A 20,651-nucleotide genomic window follows, 5' to 3' on the forward strand; every position below is an offset into this window, starting at 1 on the left:
ATGGCTTTTATATAACCAATGCCTTTATTATTGGAAAATGCATAGTCCACGGTGGAAGCAGACCTACCTGCCACCCTTGTACGTGTCATGTGTGTATCACTTAACGTATTGCCGTTCAACATTTTAAAACCATAAAAGACCAATATACTATGCCATAATTTTCCCTGTCTATTATTTGCTATCTTTACAGGCAAAGAGTTACTTGGTATTGTGGACAACCCATTAAAGTATTCCAGAGTGATTTTAGAATTTAAATCACCAACCAACCATATTGCCGATTTATGGCTATGTTTAGCAAAAATATTGTTTACCACTTTTATATTACCTTTTATCTGACTCATATTCGGAGAATCATAGACATTAATGACAATTATGTCCTCATTTAAGTACGCCAACTTGGCTGACAATACATTTGCTGTGGATTCTGTTAGCATTTTCACCTCCCACAGGAGTTTAACTGTTATAATTTGCCCCATGGCATTTGCAGCCTTGAACAACACATACTCAATTAGACAGATTTGGGGTTGGGGTCTGAGGACAAAATGGCTGTGATATCTACCATTGCATTGGTGTCCAAAATGTTGCCTCTTTCCATCAGTTCAGATAATGAAAGGGGAAACCAGATGTCGATGCATATCGGTGGGGTTGGGGTAGACACATGACAACAAAGCATCTAAAGCAAAATAACCACGGTATGGAAAGTCGTCCAGAGCAGAGCGAGTGGTTAAGATTAATGTATAACCTTCTACCCATTACATATTTTAGTTGTAGTTTGTCCCACTATGTGAGAGAGGGTAAACCCATCATTGGGGCTTTCCTTTGCTTCCCCTTAAGGAACCAAGCTGCAGCTGACGGATGACACTCAACAAGGCCAAAATATGTCTGGGGTTGCCTGTGTTTCCATGCAGAAGGGACGTGGCCTAGCAGTTCGGGCTGTACTGCTCCCATTGTTGGGAGGGCCATGACTGATTTGCACATGGGTGGTCCTCTTTTGCAATGGTGCAGGCAGGCTTACAATCAGTGGTGTGGTAGGTGCCCAGAACAACACCAGTACGTTGGTAAATTGCCATTTTATAGCCCCTTTATCTCATTGGTATGGCCTCAAAGCGCTGTAGGTGAACGCCCTCGGAGGACCGTAGTCCAAGGTTTGAGAACATTGATCAGAGGAGTTTAGAATGCATGTGTGCATTTTAGCCAAGCGAAGTTGGGTAAGGGTGGCCATGTCCTTACTAGCCACCCATATCGAGGTGGCAAGTGGATGGGTGCTAGTTGACAGGAGAGTATGCAAGAGTAGTAGACTCATTATGTGTCCAGCTAGTCCACATATTTGTTGTGGGGAATAGCTGCATTCTAATGGCAGAGGTGTTGTGCGATATGTCATTGGGAGTGGTGTATGGTTGCAGATGTGTGCGGGTGAGTGGCCTTGCCTTTGGCAGCCTTCCATAAGCATGGAGTGTGATACGTACCTGTGTGCTCCGGGTGGCTTCATTGGTTTCATGGACGTGGCGTGGGCTCTACTCTCTCCTGTATTCTGCTGGAGATTGTTAGATTATTCTTACCGTCGTTCAGTGATTACATGGAAGTGCTTTGCTGCTCCGGCCTGCCAAATGTGATTGACTAGCTCAAGAGGGTAGGGCTTGTCAAGGTGCTCGGGGGGAATAGCCAAATCTTGAGGGTTTTACGGAAGACCAACTGGTCCTCTATGCAGGGGATGTTAAGCAGCATCGAATTCCAGGTAGTGCTTGCTTGGACAGAAAAGGGTGAGCCTCTTATTCTGATCGATTTGAAAGTGGGAATTACAAGGAAGAGTGCAGTGCCTGAATGCACATTTCTGTTGGGTTCGTAGCAGGTGGTTTTCTGTTGAAGGTATTCTGGGTCTGCGTTGTGGAGTGCACAGTGAGTGATGCACATGGCTTTGAAAGCGGCCATGGCCTGACTGAGAGACAGTGGAGTACACAGAGGGCTGGGGTGATGTGCTCTCTGTGTTCGAAGGCAAGTAGGAGCCTAGCTAGGTAGAGGGAGTTGGCATTGTTTAGGTGGCAGAGAACAATGGACAAGTCAGCAATGACTCTGTGGGGGTATGAGATATAAGGTAAGATGCTTCTGAGAATGCAGAGGTGTAGGTAGAAAGATCTAGAAACAGTGTTAATGTGGTGTGAGAGTGTCAGTTCAGTGTACATGGTGCAGCCCAGGATTTTTACTGTGGTGGCTGCAGCCAGGGAGTGGAGGGGAGAGGGCAAGGGAAGAGTGCCAGGGGTGGGTTGGGGGAAGAGTACTGTCTGTCTTCAGAGCATGATTTCTGTTTTTCCGGGATTAAGGAGGAGGTGGTTGGTCGTCATCCAATGATCAATGTCTGAGAGGCAGGATGCAAGGTCAGGGTGGGGGGTGGACTTGAGGTTCTTAAAAATGATTTAGGTGTCATCTGCGTAGTTGTAGCAGGTGAGGTTGTGTCAGCGGAGGAGTGTGGGGAAAGGGCTCATGTAGAGGTTGAACAGAAGAGGTGATAAGCAAGCGCCTTGTGGGACTCTGTTGTTGACGGGGCGAGCGGTCTAGGTGAAAGGAGGGAGGAGGGTGATTTGGTATCTTTTGGCGAGGAATTAAGAGATCCACCCTAGAGCTGTGCTTCTTTTGCCGAGGGAGTGAAGTCTCTCAATGAGGATGCTCTGATCAATGGTGTCAAAGGGCGCAGAGAGGTTGAGGAGTATGAGTGCGGCACAGCTCTCTGCATCTGGAGTGCTTTTGAGGTAATCCTATATGGAGGTTAGGGATGATTCAATTCCATGGAGGGGTCTAAAACCGGACTCAGCGGGTCGAGAAGGGGATTGGATTCTGTGAAAGAGCAGAGCTGGGAGAAGGTGGTTCGGTCGAGTAAGAAACCGGTGTTAGAAACAGATATGTAGTTGGCTGGGAGGAGGGGTTCAAGTGAGGGTTTTCTGAGGAGGGGTTTGATGTGTGATGTATTGAATGCTGCTAGGAAAATGCCTGAGGTGAGGGAGGAGTCAAGGATGGTTCTTGCGATGCCACCTGCACATGTTGAGGTAAAGAGGATGGCAAGGGTCTTTCTGGCAGCTGGAAGGTCAACTGCTGGCCAACAGCTTAAGGAATTCTGGTCTAGAGATGGGAGAGAAAGAGGAGATGATAGGGACGCAGGTGGGTCGATTAGAAGGTTCATGTGGGGGAGGGAGTGGAGGGATGGGAGTGCTGCTTGTTTTGTGCCAATAGAGAGAGTTCTTTCTATCACTGTGTTGTAGAAATGGTTCGATAGGGCATCACAGACTAACTAGGAGATGTGTGAGGGGGAAGTGTTAGGAGGGGGTTGCAAATTCTGTGATGATCTTCTGGAGTTTATTGCTGCAGTTAGCGATTGTGGTTCCGTAAAAGTGGTCTTCTGGATTTCAGCTTTGTAGACATGGGTCTGATGGGCGTAGGCTGTTCTGTGATGGCGAGATGGGGCGGCCCGCGTTCTGCGTTCAAGGGTGGGGTTGAGTGTTTTGAGGGATTTGAGTAGAGAGGTGAACTATCTTGGTCAGGGGTCGTGTCTATTGGAGGTTGCTCTTAAGGGGGTGAAAGGTATGAGGGTGTTAGAGAGCGATAGGTTGAAGTGTCTGATGGCCGGTAGTACTCTCTCGACTGGTAGGTTGGGGAGGGAGGAGGGCATCAGTCAGGTCTGGGGTTACTATACCCTTATTCCATAGTGGGATGCAGGTGGAAGATCCAGTGTTAGCTATGCATGGAGAAGGGATGGACGAAAGGAGTGAGAATTGAGTGGCTGCATGGTCCATCCATATGCGTGGTTGTGGGGGAGCATGGAGATAAGGTAGGTAGAGCTGAAAATTGCATCAAGGCTATGTCTTGCCATGTGGCATCTGTTACCTTCTGAGCCATGTTGAGGGCTTCTAGGTTACCCACAACTGGTTCTGTCATGAAGTTGTCTGGGACATCGAACCATATGTTTATCATAACCTTGCACCCATCACATTTTGTGGTTATTGTTTGTTTTCCTAGGTAAGACAGCATATGACCAGACCGGTGTTCCTTGCTTGCTTCCCCATAGGTAATCAAGCTGCAGCTCACTCATGAGGCCCAACAAGACTGAAACATGTCTGTTGCTGCTTGTGTTTTGGTGCACAGGGTGCTGGACTGCTCCCATTGGTGGCAGGAGCAAGACTGATTTGGCCATGGCTGGTCCTCCTCTGCAGTGGAACAGACGGGCTAAAACAATGGCGTGGAAGGGTGCCCAGAAAAACAACTTTGGTTAAGATTAATTCATAACCTTGCACCCATCACATTTTGTGGTTAGAGCACCCAATGCACATAAATCCTTAGAAAACTGTATACAGGGGATGGCACAGTAGCGAAATGGGTTGCCTTGAAGGGTGAATTAAAACTGAAGTACAGTGAAATTGTCTCTATATGTAAAGTTTAACCGTTTGACCAAATGTATTGTATAATGTGCATTATTCCTTTTTGTTTTTGTGCCCTCCAGGCCTTTCATAAAACTGTCAGTAAGGACAGTTGCCTCGCAGTCGGCTTCTTCCAGAGAGGAGTCGCTCATCTGCAGCTGGAATTGTGAGTAGCAAAGGCATCAATGCTTTATCTTCTGACCTCCTTTATGAGTGTTATCAGCCTAGCTCTCCTGCTGCGGAACCTTCGTCCGAACCTCATGCCTATTTTTGGGTTAAATAGCCTAAGGGTCTAAATAGTATGGCCATCACCGACGTTCCTCCAGTATCTCTGAGGCATGCGCGATTTGTAATTGGCAGCAAGGCTTCTGTTATACTGCTCGTAGTGGCCAACATCACAGGTGCTAAAGCATGTTGTAACCGTGTACCATGCATTGTACCTGTTCTCACCTACTTCTCTCTGTATCTGTAACCTAGTAACATGATGTTGTAACCGTGTGCATTGTACCTTGCTCTAAGTCTATTTACGATGGGCGGCTTCATTGTAACCCAGAATCAAGCCTTCATAAGCACTTTTATAGCGCCATGATGCCTGCGGGCTGCAGTGCGCTCTACAAATACAAATGAATAAATAAATAAATAAATACATATTAAATGGTTGGTCACGGCCTGGCCAGATGTGATTAAAGAATAATGCCATGATGTCTTTAGGACACACACAGAAAATACTTCGATAATACATTTTGACTTGGTCTAGGAAACAAAATTAAGTAAAGCTAAATACCCTGCGGATTCTCTGACTATATTAGTGAAAGGCTCATTGACCCACAGAACATTAGCCACCGCGCAGAAAGCAGCAGCCAATCAGGTTGTGAGGAACGTAGGCTTTATTCACTGCTTTAAGCCTATGTTCTTTGCTGGCTGACAGCGCCTCACCCCCTTGCTTCAATGGCGTGATGCGCCCTCCCCTTCTTTTTAAAAGGATGAGGAAAACTTACTTTGAAGTCCCTTTTCAGTCTTTATTACATTGATATAATGAGGACCAAAAACCGACCTACACACACCTGGACAGTGAAGGGGAGGGAAAAAGGGCAAAGGGTAAGTGTTTTTCTACTTTGTCTCATTATTTCACACGCAGTTTCTAATTTCGATAATGACTCATCTGTCATGCCGTCCAGGCTGGTCAAGGTGCTTGTTATGTGTCATTGCTTCGCTGTGGCCATTTTCTTGAGTGACAGACTGGTACTGGTACAGGCAAGGATTGTCCACCAGGGCAGCCATTCTCTCCTAAGTAAAATGTAGTCCATGTTTCAGAAACTCTCCAAAATCTGCACGTTTATTGACATGCATTAGTCATTCATATGCATTCATTGTGACTATTCAGAAAACCGGACACCATTTTGTTATTCAGTGGATTGGCAAGACGAACCCAGGCCCATTTGAACTAGCTATCTGTGTGACTGGCTGCCCAAATAAGTTAAAAACGTGTGATTAAGGGTCTAATTAGAAACAAACAAAAAACATAATTACCGAAACTGTAATTGTTTATGTATAGAGCGCTTATACACAAGTGAAGTGCTCCAAATCGCTTCAAGGTGGGAAGGAAACAAGGGAATACTTAGTCCTTCTTGGGCTTTGACATTTCCGAATGATCTTGCAAAAATAACTAGCAAACTTGGCCTGACGGCCTTACTACAAGTGCGGTGTGAGACAAGGAAGGAGCGCAGGGGGAGGAGAGAGAGAAGAACAACAGTCCTTAATAGAAAGCTTTTGGCTCTTTAAAAAAGATTCAGATTTTTTTTTTTTGGTACGTCTGGTCTGAAGAGACTGGTCCGTGTTTCTTGGTAACTGCCCCCAGCTCCTACAAAAGACCGAACTGCACCAAAAGTCAATCGTCCTTACATTTATTCCTCATTGACCATTTCCTTGGTACCCCACTTCTCTGTCTTCCTATTGGCTAAAGAATTGTATTACTTCTTTCCGCAACCCTCTGTGGTCTCCTTGATGCCTCCTTACAACTGCTGCTACCCCTGCCCCCTCCCCCTTATTGGTAAGGTGGGGCCAGCAGCAGGAAGAGGCAGCATTGGGGATGATGGGGAGCAGTCCAAAAGTATGTCCAAGAAAGGGTATGGCATGTCCCCTCCTCCCATGTCTCCTCACAATCTGTCACAGAGCCCCCATGTGCACTCCGCTTTGAGCTATTCTTACTTTTTTTTAAATAAAGGAAATATCTTATTGTTTTTCAATATTCTTCACATAAGCCACCCAAGTAGCCAATAAAGCATATTGAAAAATCAATCCTTAGTATACAAAGTTTTTTTTTTCCGTCCCACCGAACCCACCCCAACACAGGATTTATTTGTGCAACTATTGTGAAGTTATACAGTGTCAAAAGGAATCAACCATTGTCTCATAGTCCCAGCATGACCAGGGCTTCCAAGAAACAATATACAATGGACCAGTGGAAGAGAGGGGTAGTCTCTACTTGTGCTGTGTGGTCTTTTTATAAATACCAACCCACACTTTTTGTCATTTGTTCCATGAATTCAATTTAATCTCATCAAACACGTTTTAAAATACATAAAAAAATATACAAAAAATACATTTTTACATTCATTCCCAATATCCTGTATTAATTCCAGGGTTGGTTATAAAGACACCAAAGCTCACTTTTCAAACCTACTATTCGCTTTCATTCTCCCTGCATCCGTACTGTCTCTCTTATCTCTCTCTAACCCCTTTTGGGTTAGATAACGCTATTTTGCTGTAATGATTCCTAAATGGGTTTAGATCTACTGCTCAGTCACCCTGTCTGTGTAGATTTGAATCACAGAGAGTCTAAACGTCTACACGTGTTTCAGTTGTCTCTTGACCGCTATTGAGGTCCCTTCATGAAGCAACCTTCTTCAGGACGAAAAGGACAGCAACCCATCTATGTCCTGTCCCTTTTGGTAGAGTGAGCCATGGTCCCTCCACTTTATATTTGGCGAGGGTGGTTCAGATGAAGGAATTCATCCAAAATGTCTACATAGGTCCTCAATGTCCCAAAATGGTCCGATATCAATGTCTGCAGTAATTCGTAATAAGTTTACAGCATTTGTTGTTTTTATTGAGTGAAAACTCCCCTTGGACATATGCGGAAGGCCCAGTAATATTGCTCAGATGTTAGGGCGGGGGGAAGGGCGTTCCAAAGTGTGGCTAATTATGGGGATCCTAATTTGGACACTGATGTGATCTCCGAATCCCAGGATGCTTTGGATTACATCAGGAGATATGAGATGTCCATTTCTGACATCTCAAATTGTCTTGTAGCCAATAATAAAAGTAAAACTTCACATTTTGCTTTAAATTGCAACGTCAGTTACAACTAAATCTATATACCTCGCATGAAAACAAATTAGATGCAACATTCGATATGCCACATCTCTTCCGCTAACCAAAACTGAGATTGCGGACATAGTACGGGCATGTAGAGGAAATGATCAGAAGTGGCTAAGAGCCCATTTCAGACAGGTTCACGGGGCACTATGGCACTGTCTTGGCTTGAGCTCCCCATCTAGGGACCATAATTCCTTTTGGGCAATTATTAACAATTTAGACCTATCATTTTTGGTGTCTTCATTGATGGAATCATCACGCCTTTTGAGAAAAATCATTGGGAATACTTGCCCCCTGTTGGAGATTTGGTCACTATCATTAAACATAGTAAACCCTCAAGGGGGCCAGGCCCTGACAGTACCTGCAATGCTCTCCCTAGAAAGAATCCACTACTTCGGGGCAAAGCTTTGCATAGACTTGACCTCAAGACAAGTCATTCTGGTCATTCTATTACCTCCAGGTTTTGGAGGGATAGTACCATAGTACCAGTACACACAGAAAAGGCTCATACACTAACCCGAGCAACTACAAAGTATTGGCTATGCCTGATGCACCTGGAATACATTTGCCTGCATTCTACTGCATGCACTGACTGGTTGGATTGAAGAGTGTAATTTTCTTCCAATGTACCAGAATGGCTTTCGAAAACATACTTCCAATCTAAATAACATCATTGTCCTTACCACTACTATTGAGTCTGCCTGGCATATTTGTGAAACGCTCATCTGCCCTGCCTTCATTGACTTCAGTGCAGCCTTTGACACTGTGGTTTGGAGTACGCTTTGGCATAGACTGCAGGCTTGGAATATTTCTCGGGGGCTTTTGGCTTTTGACCATGATTGTTTCTCTTCTTTTGAACAGCAGAGTCAGGGTAAGTACTAATCAGTATAGAGCAGCCACCAACTGGGTATCGACACACATAAGCATAAAGCAGGGTTGCATACTGGTGCCTACTCTTTTCTACTTATACCTAACCCGTCTCCCTGATTCCCGGTGAAGCTAGTCCACCTAAAATTGGGGCGCTTACCATTCAATGGCTAGCATACACCGACAGCCTCTCTATCATGGACAACATTCCCTATGGATTACAAGCTCAATTGAATTGCCTTCACATTTCTGCCATTCTAAATGGCCTTAAAATGAAAATCGGGAAAACCATGATCATGGTCTTCTACCCCGATAGGAGAAATCACAAAACATATGGCTGGACTTTAAACCAACAACTTGTTGAGGTAGTCACCTATTATAAATATTTTGGTGTAATTATTGATAGTAAACTGAGGTGCAATTCCAACTGCAGAGCATCTAATTAAAAGTAAACCAACAGATGGCTCTGCTTAAAGGCCTTCCAGCAAAACATGGTGGCTATGCAGTTTGTGTTATAATTAAAGTTTACTGCACCAAAATACTACCAATTATGACATACGGTGTGGACATATTGTCAATTAAACATGATAATGCCTTGGACCTTATGGAAAGGAAATGCCTAAAAACACTGTTCAAACTTCCTCTCTCAACACCTGTAGAGTGCATATACCTGAAGTTCAATCTCTGTAAACTCTTCAATAACTTGACCACGAGGAGAATAAATGCCAGCTGTCAAAGTCTTAATGCTGCATCAGGAAGTTTACTGCATGCCACAATGGAAACCTACTGCACACACAGTTTCTTTGTGGTAGTACCATCAGGGACTTCCTTTCACCAAAATACCAGGAGTAGGAGAAATTCCATCACAAGACCGTTGACCTCTGATGACATAACTGGAAGTAATGTCATTTGACCCCACCCCTAAGTCACTTCAAAGGAATTGATGGTACACAACTTTTCACCCCTTGACAAAACAGGAAGTGGCATCAAATACCATTGTTCCTCAGTACACTAAGAAAAATATGGTTACGATATGTCTGTAATATGATATACAAGATTAGATCACCATATGTTGCATTAATATCGGTGTGTATAGGCCCATATCACCAAATTACTGTGAACATAAGCTGACGTCCAACAGAAGAACTTGGACTATTAAACATCACTCAGGCTAAACTGTAAACTGAAAGAGCATTTCAAGGAGGCCTAACCCCCAAAGCACAGACATCCAGTGCCTGCCAAGTGTCTGGCCACAGACTGGAAACAGTAACTGACCAACATAAGTCCAACCAGAAAAATGATGATCTGGAGGGTTGCGCAGAGCTGTGGCAGTGGTTATGAATGATTTGAAACGTTCCAGCCATCACCTTTCTGTTTTGCCTATTTGGTAAGCAACCCACATTTCTTTTTGTTAGATGGGAGACAGAAGGTACGTGCTGAGGGATGTGCTGTAAGTCACAGTAATTGCGTTTAAAAATATGTATTTTAAAATGTAAATCACCCCAAGGAAATCCTGCTGGGCTTAGAGACCTAGGCTACTCCTCACTCATGACGCCCAATGAAGCTGGAACATGTCTAGGGATGCCTGTGGTCTTGTGCAGAAAGGATGTGGCCTAGCAGTTTGGGCTGGATTGCCCCTTTTGGGGTGGGACCAAGCATGATTTGCATATGGTCTTTCTCCTTCTTTAGTAGCTTGGCAGGCTGAAAACGATGGTCTGGAGGGTTGCCCAGAGCTGTGCAATTGGTTATGAATGAATTGAAACCTTCCAGCCATCACCTTTCTGTTTTGCTTATTTGATAAGTAACCCACATTTATATTTGTTAGGTGGGAGACAGAGGGGAACGATGTGTTAAAGGTCACAGCAATTGCAAGGGTTTTAAAATGTTAAAATGTAAACAGCGCAGCAGCTCTGTGATATCACCCCTAGAAAGGCCCATTTTATTATTTTCTTTGGCCCTTTATATCTTGCTCAATGGCAGCCTCCTCCACCTTCTAAGCACTGGAATAGGAACTGAACCGATATTGCAATGCATCCTCTTTTCCCAAAGCAAGTGCGTTGCCCCTGAGCTATCCTTCCAAATATATATATTATTTGCTTGAGGAAGCAACAGATGGTTTATTTCAAAGGCAGAGGGCAACTTTAAGTAAATTAATGGTCTCACCTTGCGTCTATCTACAGTGTGCCTGTGATACAGATCTGTCAGATCTGTGTCAGGTCACACAGTGCGTAGGCTGGATTGGTGGCAGAAAACACTGGGACACACCCGTCTCATCACAGGCCCAAAGCCGACAGCGAGAAACACTGATGAGATGTGCATTCATGTTGTGTTGTCACGGATTACTGCAGGCTGTTCTTAGCCACTACCAGCTAGCTACACCTAGCCCCCATACCCTTCCTGTTGCTACAGCACTGGGTATGAGCATCACAGACAGACCCGCCTCTGAACCCAACCATTCAGGCATTCTTCACTAATGAACTGCCAACCTGTTAGTGATTCTGGCTTCATGGTTTTTCCTGCATTCCTGTTAATTCTTCAGCTAACGAGATCTAGATTCCGGGTGAAAAAAGCTGTGGCGCATTTAGCTTCATTTACAACCGCCTTTGTCAGGTGCAACACAGATATCTGCTCTTGGCACTGCCTCTTTGTCCAGTGGCTCATGGGTTACAAGGGCAGGTTTATGGGTTACAGAGGAGGCAACCTCCAAATGATGTCCCTGAGTACCATGGAACACCTTTTATCAAATTGCAAATTTTGGAGCAACTACCTTCCAGCTGAGATTGACTGCTCTGGATTTGAAAAATATAAGTTGATTGTACGGAACTGTGTACTAAATTGTGCCAGGTAACAGTTGGTAATTGACCTAGCTACTAAATCTAACAGTAGTCCTTATTTTTCGCTACCTCTGGAAGAAGTGAAACCACCAGTCTACATTGTTGTCTATCCAAGTAACAATATTCTTTGGCGATACTTAAAAATTCACTCTAATCTAATCATTCCTAGAATGTGCAGACGTTGCGGACTGTGTGGGTCTGACCTGAGAGAGTTTGCTAAGCACCTCGTGGTCGACTGCGAAAGTCTTCAGGGGGTTCGAAGGAAGATTTTGCTAGCTTATGGCTCCCTCGATTAAAAAAAACACTTGAGCATCAGTGATGTCTGGCCCACTTTGGGGGGGGGGGGCAATGACTGTAATCTGATTTACCATTTCAGGAATTCCTTGTAAACACACTGGATGACCTCATGGGTGTCAGGTGCCCACCTTTTCGATGATAGTTAAGGGTTTTCTACTATTTTATTCTTTATGTTTTCGTTCCTATTGAAACTTTCTGATTATTTGTATTCTTATATGGTTATCAAAGACACATACATCTTATTGACTATAATGTATATAAATGCATTTGTTTTAAATGGTCATATTGGCCAGGTGTAGGCTGCCTACTGCATGTGTTTGGGGGTCTTGCATTACCACTGTTCGTTTGAGTGTGAGGGAGAGAGCAGGATTGGGGACAAGATTTGAGTGTTAAGGTTATTTCTTAAAGAGCGTGTGTGCCCCTTTAAGGGAACGTGGTGGTAAAATGCGTAGAAGGAAAGCAGACTCTTAAAGTGTCCTTAAAGCATTACACACAGCTTTGTGGGGAAATGACCCGCTGGTTTCCGTGTACGTGAACGGAATCAGCATTTCAGCTGCTGTGCACATTGTCTGATTGGGTGCTGTGGGTGAGTAAACATCCATGGAACTTTGAGAAAGAAGCCAGTGTTCCTTTAAAAGCGTCATTGTTTTGGATTTCCTGGTACTTCCTGGAGCCTTCTGACCCCAGACCTTCCTCCCTCTGCAGGTATGAGGAAGCATTGTCCGACTGCAGGCGCGCCCTGACTCACCTGAGAAACAACACTTACATTGATTACTCGCAGCTGGGTCTGAAGCACATGCTTTACGCCTGGGAGGTAAGTGGACTTTACATCATGGCTGCAGTATAATTAGGGTGCTGTCGGCTCCCGCTGCAGCTGGGCAACTGCGTGGTTTTGGATCAGGAACAGGAAGGCAGGTGATGTCAGCATTGCCAGTGCCCAGCCTGAGCATGCAGTCTGGGGCTGAGCAGGAATGCGCAGGCTCTCCTACTCATACTGGTGATGTTCGCTTTTTGTGTTGGGCGTCCTGACCGGTAGATTTTCTCTAGGCCCGATTATAATGATGAAAGGCTGAGTCAAACCACCAGATTACAATGGCTGATTTCTGCAGTGAAATCATTACACCAATGAGCTGTCATAGCAGCTACCCAAACCATGCCCTTGGCATGTACAGCTCAATCTCGGATGTGTTAATTTGAATCTCTCTGCCTCTGACTACCCCTTCTACTGCTGACTATGTCTATCACAGCCTTTTCATGCCGCGTGCCCTTTCACACATAAACACTCAAGACCTCTCTCTTGGGTGCTCTTTTTGCAACATCCCGTTTCTCCACCCTCTTCTGTTCTCTTACTCACTCTCATATCTGCTCCCGCCAGGGGATTCCGGAATCCCTTCTCTCCTGCCTGGCACCGATTCCTGGACTACATCTTCAGTGCTACGGGGTCTCGCTTTCCCTCGCAGGGACAAGCCACTCGGTTTCTCAATGAAAAGCTTCAACTTTACTTCTAGAATAGAAGCGTAGCATCAGGCGCTGCCTGACCTACCCAGAATTCCGAGAGACCAGAATAGGAGGCCCTCCCTATTCTATCTTAGCACACACACTTTGGAACAGTTCCCCCTTCATGTCAGAGCTACATCAGAATATGTGTTGTTCAGAATATAACTTTTACTTAAACATCTTCTGATCTTGCTCTTTTATAGACAGCAAGTGTACAGAGTCTCCCTCTCTAGGAAGCCACTCTTAGTGGTGACATTGACATTATTTGGAGGGACAAAGCAAATCCCAAACAGCAACTGGTGTTAAACTCAAATAAACTAACATAAATCATGCAATGTGACCTAGCGAGAAAGTAAAGCTGTAATGTTGCAGCAAGCAGCCACGGACCTATTAAGCCTCTGTGAAGTAGGCCACAAAAGCACCCGACCTGGCCCTAACAATGAAAGCTACTGTAGAGAGTCACTGCGATTGTCCCACTATGCAGCCCGTCTTCAGTGTATTCACCAGCAGCAACATCAGAAGCAAAGTCCAGCAGGGTGTTGACAGGCTGGTAGGGAACCAGTTCAACAAAAGGGTGTTTCCAAGTTGCCAGGCAACGGGCTACTAAACCCGTTCCCTTCTGTAGGTTTGCTGCAGGACATTATCAGGCCTCTTCTCTTGTGTTAGCATGTGCAGGGACCTGTCCATCAGTCAGACATGCTCCAATCCAGAGCCAGCACTCCTTTCCCCATGCACGGTACCAAGATCAACGCACGCCTGCCGTTTTCCTGTTGCACACATTGGGCATCACTATGGGCTTGGCTGTAATTCTCAGAACTATTGCCACATATAGTTATTCCCAGACCAAGCTTCATAACTAGATACAACTCTCACCTGCCTCCCTCCCCACATTGCAGAGCATCCGGCTCTCCAGCTCTCTTAATACACTTATTTCCCCCACACACCCGGACATTAAAGTACTCACTTCTCAGGTGGTACTACAGTAACATTTTACAGATCTGATAAAAGCAAGGAAAACTGCTTGGTGGCGTAGAAAATACAACCTACCAGCAATGATACTGCTGCTAGTAATGGCAGCACTCGATGCACCCGTCTGACCATTAGCAGTGTGATAGGAGGGGTAGTTCTGTCAGCTGTAAGCAGATGAGCTGCATAGTGCTAGTAGTAGAGGTAAGAAGTCTAGTAGTGAGAGGTAGTAGTGCTAGCGGAACATAGCGCCTACTACTGTTGCTATAACTTGTGCAGCGACACTACTAGCATTGCTGCTGCCAGTAATGACATTAATTACTAGTGCTACTGCTGCTGCTACAAAGCTGATCCAAAGGCTTGCACACGTACAACTAAATGGAATTGATGCAAAGGCTTTTTAAGGGGTAACCTGTCAAAAATGCACCCATTTAGAGCAAGGAGCAACAATATATAATATGTATACACTTTTTTTTGAAGAGTCCGTGTTCCTTTTACCTAGCGTGTCCCCCACATAGCCTGCAGTAGCATTTAGAAGAGCGTGCCTTTGCCTCGCTCCGCTGTTGCTCTTGGGTGCTGGGGCACCCTGCTGCTCTGCTGCTGCTGGAGAGATCTGTACTCGCTCTGACTTGCAGCGCCCACACACTCCTGGCTGCTCATGTGACCACTAGCAAACCATTCTCCTGTCTTCCCTTCCGCAGGTGCTGTACAACACTGCAGTCGTGCAGTGTGCCCTGGGCCAGTGGCAGGCAGCGCAGGAATGCCTGCAGGAGGCCCTCCAGCAGCAGCCGGGCGGGAGGTGTCCAACTCTGGAAGACGCCTTGCTGAAGGTGCAGGTGAGCCATGAGCATCCATTGAATTGGGTTTCAGAGACTGTACCGGACGGTCGGGGCCCCCGTCAAGCTGCGTGTTGTGCGTGCCATCCTGCACTCCCCCGACTCCCGAACCCTCCTGGTAGAAGCATTGCAACAGTGCTGAGAACTGTGCTTCCCTGTTAACGCATTGGCATCTTGTTAGTGATTGCCAGTACTCTCTGCTTGGGAATGCAACTCTAATGAGAACTGCCAGTACTCTCCGTAAAGTGTATTGCAACCGTTATAAGATCTGCCAGTACCATGTTAGACATTGCATTCCTCAAGTGAACTGCCAGTACTTCACTAAATGTACTGCATTCTCTGTTAAAGGTGTCGACGCCTTACAGAGCCAGTACTCGCTGTTAAAAGCATTGCACCAATGCTGAGAACGGCCAGTACTCTCTGTTCAATGTTTGCAACCCCAGCGAGAAGGGCGTGTGCTGTCAGTAACACAATCCTAGTGACAGGTGTGGACTGGGAACCAAAACAGGCCCTGGGAATAATTTCCAAAGTGCCCCCATATTACACATTTTCAGGAAGCCCAACCCTTTTCTATTAGAACATTTGGAATTAAAGTAGGCTACCACGCAAAAGAGGCCTAGGGTGCAGAGGCCTACTGGGAATTCTCCCCTGTAGGCCAGTCCACCCCTGCCTACTCAGAAGACTGGAGTAAGGTTAATCAAAGCCTGCATGTGTCCATTTTATGCACTCGTCCTAATTTAGAACTGTGCTACAAATCTGAAAAGAGACCTAGGCCTGATTTGCATATCATTAGTAATGTTAAACTCTGTAATGTTAAACAGTTTATCTCTGTAGCTGACTCGGCTCCACTGTAACCATGGACCCATCTTGTTATCTTGTTCCACTGTAACCATGGACCCATCTTGTTATCTTGTTCCACTGTAACCATGGACCCATCTTGTTATCTTGTTCCACTGTAACCATGGACCCATCTTGTTATCTTGTTCCACTGTAACCATGGACCCATCTTGTTATCTTGCTCCACTGTAACCATGGACCCATCTTGTTATCTTGTTCCACTGTAACCATGGACCCATCTTGTTATCTTGCTCCACTGTAACCATGGACCCATCTTGTTATCTTGTTCCACTGTAACCATGGACCCATCTTGTTATCTTGTTCCACTGTAACCAAGGAGCCTGTCATTTTTCCTGTCTCCTTTTTGTCATTCTGTCTGCATTGTCATTTATCTGTAACCATCTCGCAACTAAGTAAGCATACTGTAACAGCGCCATGATGCCCAAGGGCTGTTTGTGCGCTTTATACATTTAAATAAATTAGTACTGCCTTGAAATACTGTTCTATTACAATTGGGGGACTGTATTCAAGCCATGCAAGGATGAGGATCCGACCCATATACAATTTTTAGACTCAGCTAACAATGTTGGATTTCTACCTCATACAAGGCCAAGCCTGAAACACTGAGTGCGAGGGAGTAAGTCTAGTCAATGGCCACTTTTAGGTGGTACTACCCAAGGGGCTGTGGTTCACAAGTCCAAGCCTGAAACATTGAGTGTGTTGTATCGGCCCATTAAAGCCTGGAATGCGCTCTCTGACGGTCCGTGTTTGTCCCCGGCAGGAACACCTCTCCCTGGAGCCAATTCAGGTCCCGCAGGGCAAATTCTTCCGACCTCGAAAGCAGGAAGTGGAACAGCTGAATTCTAAGATGGTCCTGGGCACACCCAAGGTAAGAGCACAGCCTTATTATAAATACTTCGCGCGTACCAACCCACAGCCTAGCGGGTGAGTCAGCGCACACTGCTGTGAATACTTGAGCCCTGCTTTCACGCTGCATAAAAGATGTGGCCGAGTGGTCTAGTCCCATTTAAAGAGGTAAACAGTTTGTACAACAATACAATATGTTGTCCCTCACTGTTACTGTTCTATCTTTTGCCTGTTTCCATGAAAAACCTCCCATGTATCTTATTTCAGAATGTGTGTAAACCTTTTCCTTGCTCTAGTTGCCCTTCATGTTGTGAGCTGCTTTCAAGCATTTTAAGAGGAAGTGACAGAGCAGGAAAGGAAGAACCAGTTTGCAGATATATTATAGCAACGAGGCACGAGGTGTTCAGAATGGCGCACTAGCTAACCCCATTGAAGCTAGAGTATGGGTAAAATTCCTGGAAAATCGGAATGCAAAAGACGATAAATCAACAGTATTAGGCAGTCCTCTATTAGTGGCTCTGATTGTTATATCATACAAACTTATTTTGAATAAAATCAAAGAGACAAAATCCTCAGGACCCCCGGGCCCTAACGGATTGGCCAATATTGTTATGAAATCGTACCCTGAGTTCTGGGCGAGCCTGCTGGGTATATTATTTGAGAAAATCTTAAAATCTGGTCAAATACCCTGCTCATGGCAAACAGTAATATTAATCCCTGTGTTTAAAAAGGGAAATAGACTCGACCCAAGCAACTATAGGTTGCTTTCAATGTTAGATGCCACGGGGAAGATATTTGCTTCACTTAAAAGAGTTACAATCATGGGCAGAGGGTTCTGGTGTACTGTCCAAATTTCAAAGTGGGTTTAGACAGGGATATTCCACCTCCCACAATATCATGGTTATGGACATTTTACGAACTAGAGCACAAAGAGGGGGGGCTGCCCCACTCTATGCCTTATATATAGACTTCACAGTGGCTTTTGATTCCATCCCTTGAAGCCGCCTGTGGAGGTAATTGAAACTAATGGGCTGCCCGGAAGGTTTAATATATTATCTAAGACTCTTACATCAAAATAATTCAGTCAAACTGAAGTGAGACCAGGAAGGTCACACAACTGTTAATGATGCCCAACATAGGGCAGTAAAACAAGGTTGCGTTACAGCACCTCTAATCTACAACTTGTATGTTTATGACATCCCTAAAGGAATAACTGCAGCAAGCAACTTCCCCCCTAAAATTGGTAAAGCCACTTGTCCCGTATTAGCGTACGCGGACGATCTGGTAAGATTTGACTACACCATTAGTGGGATACGTAGATCGGCGGCTGCACTGTGGGAGTACGCAGAGGTGAATGGCCTCAGTATTAATTTAGGAAAAACGAAGGACATGAGATACACAAAAAATAAAGTATCCTGTGTAAACTTACGGTAGGCTCAGGGGCGTCATTTAGGGGTCGCCAGAGGTCGCAACTGCGACCTCTGAGGTCTCCATTGCGACCTCTGTGGTCTCCCTTGCGACCTCTGTAAAAAAAAAACTTTTAAAATTCTTTTTGTATTTTTCTGTTTTTTGTAATGCAAGCTCCTGGAGTGGCTGGCTTTCTTGTTCAGGCCCTTTATAAAAAAAAAAAAATGAGAAAAATAAGCACAGGAGTGCCACAAGTCTAACACTTTCAGCACTGACCCTAAATAAGAAAGAATAGGAATACCAAATAATGTGTCTTTCTGGAATTCTATACAATAATTGCTAGACTCTTTAAAGGTTTATTTCAGGCACACTTCAGGGGGTGAGTCACTGATTTAGTCTGTTCTTAAACACCTCAACTCAGCCTTTCATCCTTCTGAGGTCGATAAATGAGTACCGACACAGGTTGGATGGTATTGGGTGTATATTTTTTCTATATAAAGCGTTTAAGCGTAAGTGCTATATAATAACACATCAGTATCATTTGGTCATGGACGTCTGCTTGCATTCATAGTAATTTGATAACATGGGCCTATACACACTGATCTTAACGCTACATATGGCGATCCATTCTTGCATGAAATGTACATCACATTATAGTGATATTGTAACCATATTTTTCGTAGTGTACAATGCTATGTGATGTAACTTCCTGTTTTGTCAACAAGTGAAAGGTTGTGTTCCATCGCTTCCCGCGATATCACTTCGGGGTGGGATCAAATGACACCACTTCCTGTGATGTCATCAGGAGGTCAAGGGTCGTGTGATGTCACTTCCGCTACCCCTGGCATTTGGGTGAAATGACGTCCCTGGGTAGGCTTGGTGAATATCTCCTACATTCCTCAATATCGATATCTGGGCATTGATTTTGAAGTCACGGGTGACTATGCGGCCTGCAAACAATCGCGTAGCATTAGAGCGGCACAATAGACTGCCCTGTTTTATAGGTTTACTGCTAAACAGAGTGGTTTCACATTATGGGGCACTCGCCAACTTTATGTACAAGCTCTCTCTCTGGCCATAATTTACGGGCTGGAAGCCCTCCTTGAGACTGACCTAAAGTGGCTACAGGTGATCGAAGGTAGATTTTGGCGTTGCATTCTTGGCCTACCTCCCTGTATCCCAATGGCCATTATTAGACTAGATTTCTTTAAAGGCATTAGTATTGAAGAAGCGGGCCTCATTATATCTAAAAATGACCCGAGACTCAAGTAATGGATTGTTAACAGCTGTCCATCAGGAAATGGTTAAGAAGAATTCGGTATGTACAACCATTGATCAGATGACTAAATTGTTTCATGAAATAGGTTGGCAATCTAGGGATGGTTGCTATTCAGAAGAAGTACAAAGGGCTCTGACCAAACGTATAGAACTCTGGGATTGGTTAGAGAACTTTGAACATCTAAGAAGCTTAAGAAGCTACCAATTTGTGCAATACAGATTGTACGACTTTAAGAAACCACAGAGATACTTGAACATCTGCCCATCAGCCAGACTCAGACGGTTCATCTTATTGCTCAGATTGGAGCAACTACCCACGATTATGATCACAGGGAGAAAAGATATGATTGCTGTCGAGCTGCGAATATGTCGCCTATGTAAAGCTCAAGACCAGCTGGAGACGGCAAAGCACCTTCTGATTGAATGCCCCGAAATGGCTAGCACATTTAATCCCCTCCTTGGTAGTTACAGCATTGAAAATATGTACATCAAGGACGACCTTTTTTGGCACCACTGTACTCATTCCAATAGTATGCGCCTGTTGACAGCTCTATATACCATCTGGTTGAGAGTTGAAGTTACTTTGGGCATAACACTTTAGGTTACTGATCAAGACATTTTACTTCAATTTTGTACAGACAATTGTGAGTTGAACCTATGAATATATGTGGATAGATTTTATATGGTTTTTTTTTTAGGTTATACATTTTTTGTATTTGCATTGGATTATGTATTATTTTTCTGTTATTTGAAAGGTTTGTGTAAAGTTTATAATTTAAACTATAACACAATAAATATTATTATTATTATTATTATATTATAGCAACAAAGGGGCAAAGTAAAAGGTGCAATTAATTTGAATTCGCATCAACAATTTTATATACCTACTAATCATGTACCACCAACAGATATAGCAATGCATCTACTAATAGTACTACTGTCAACAGTAGTACCACTATTACCAGCAGTAGCAGCACTACTACCAACATCAGTAATATCACTGCTATTACTGGCAGTAGCATCTTTAGTAGCAATACTAGTACTACTATTATTTGTAGTTATAGTAATAATAACACCAGTCATATTGTCATACTAGTATGACTACTGATGACACTTCTTCTGATGCAATTAACAGTGCTAACACTGCTGCTACTAATACTACTTATGGTATTAATGCAGCTGCT

The 20,651-nt window shown here is 44.4% G+C and overlaps 1 protein-coding gene across 3 annotated transcripts in view; it reads left to right on the forward strand.

The window, feature by feature from the left end:
- NOXA1 (NADPH oxidase activator 1) overlaps window positions 1-20,651 on the forward strand; it is a 288,049-nt gene that overhangs the window by 93,063 nt on the left and 174,335 nt on the right. For all 3 annotated transcript variants that reach the window (XM_069609785.1, XM_069609784.1, XM_069609786.1), the window contains 4 exons: window positions 4,487-4,569; window positions 12,485-12,593; window positions 14,944-15,078; window positions 16,697-16,804. In XM_069609785.1, coding sequence (XP_069465886.1) covers window positions 4,487-4,569; window positions 12,485-12,593; window positions 14,944-15,078; window positions 16,697-16,804 — 435 coding nt within the window. The remainder of the gene's footprint in view (window positions 1-4,486; window positions 4,570-12,484; window positions 12,594-14,943; window positions 15,079-16,696; window positions 16,805-20,651) is intronic.

This window comes from Ambystoma mexicanum, chromosome 8 (assembly GCF_040938575.1).
Source record: "Ambystoma mexicanum isolate Mex_15411 chromosome 8, UKY_AmexF1_1, whole genome shotgun sequence".
Lineage (NCBI taxonomy): Eukaryota > Metazoa > Chordata > Amphibia > Caudata > Ambystomatidae > Ambystoma > Ambystoma mexicanum.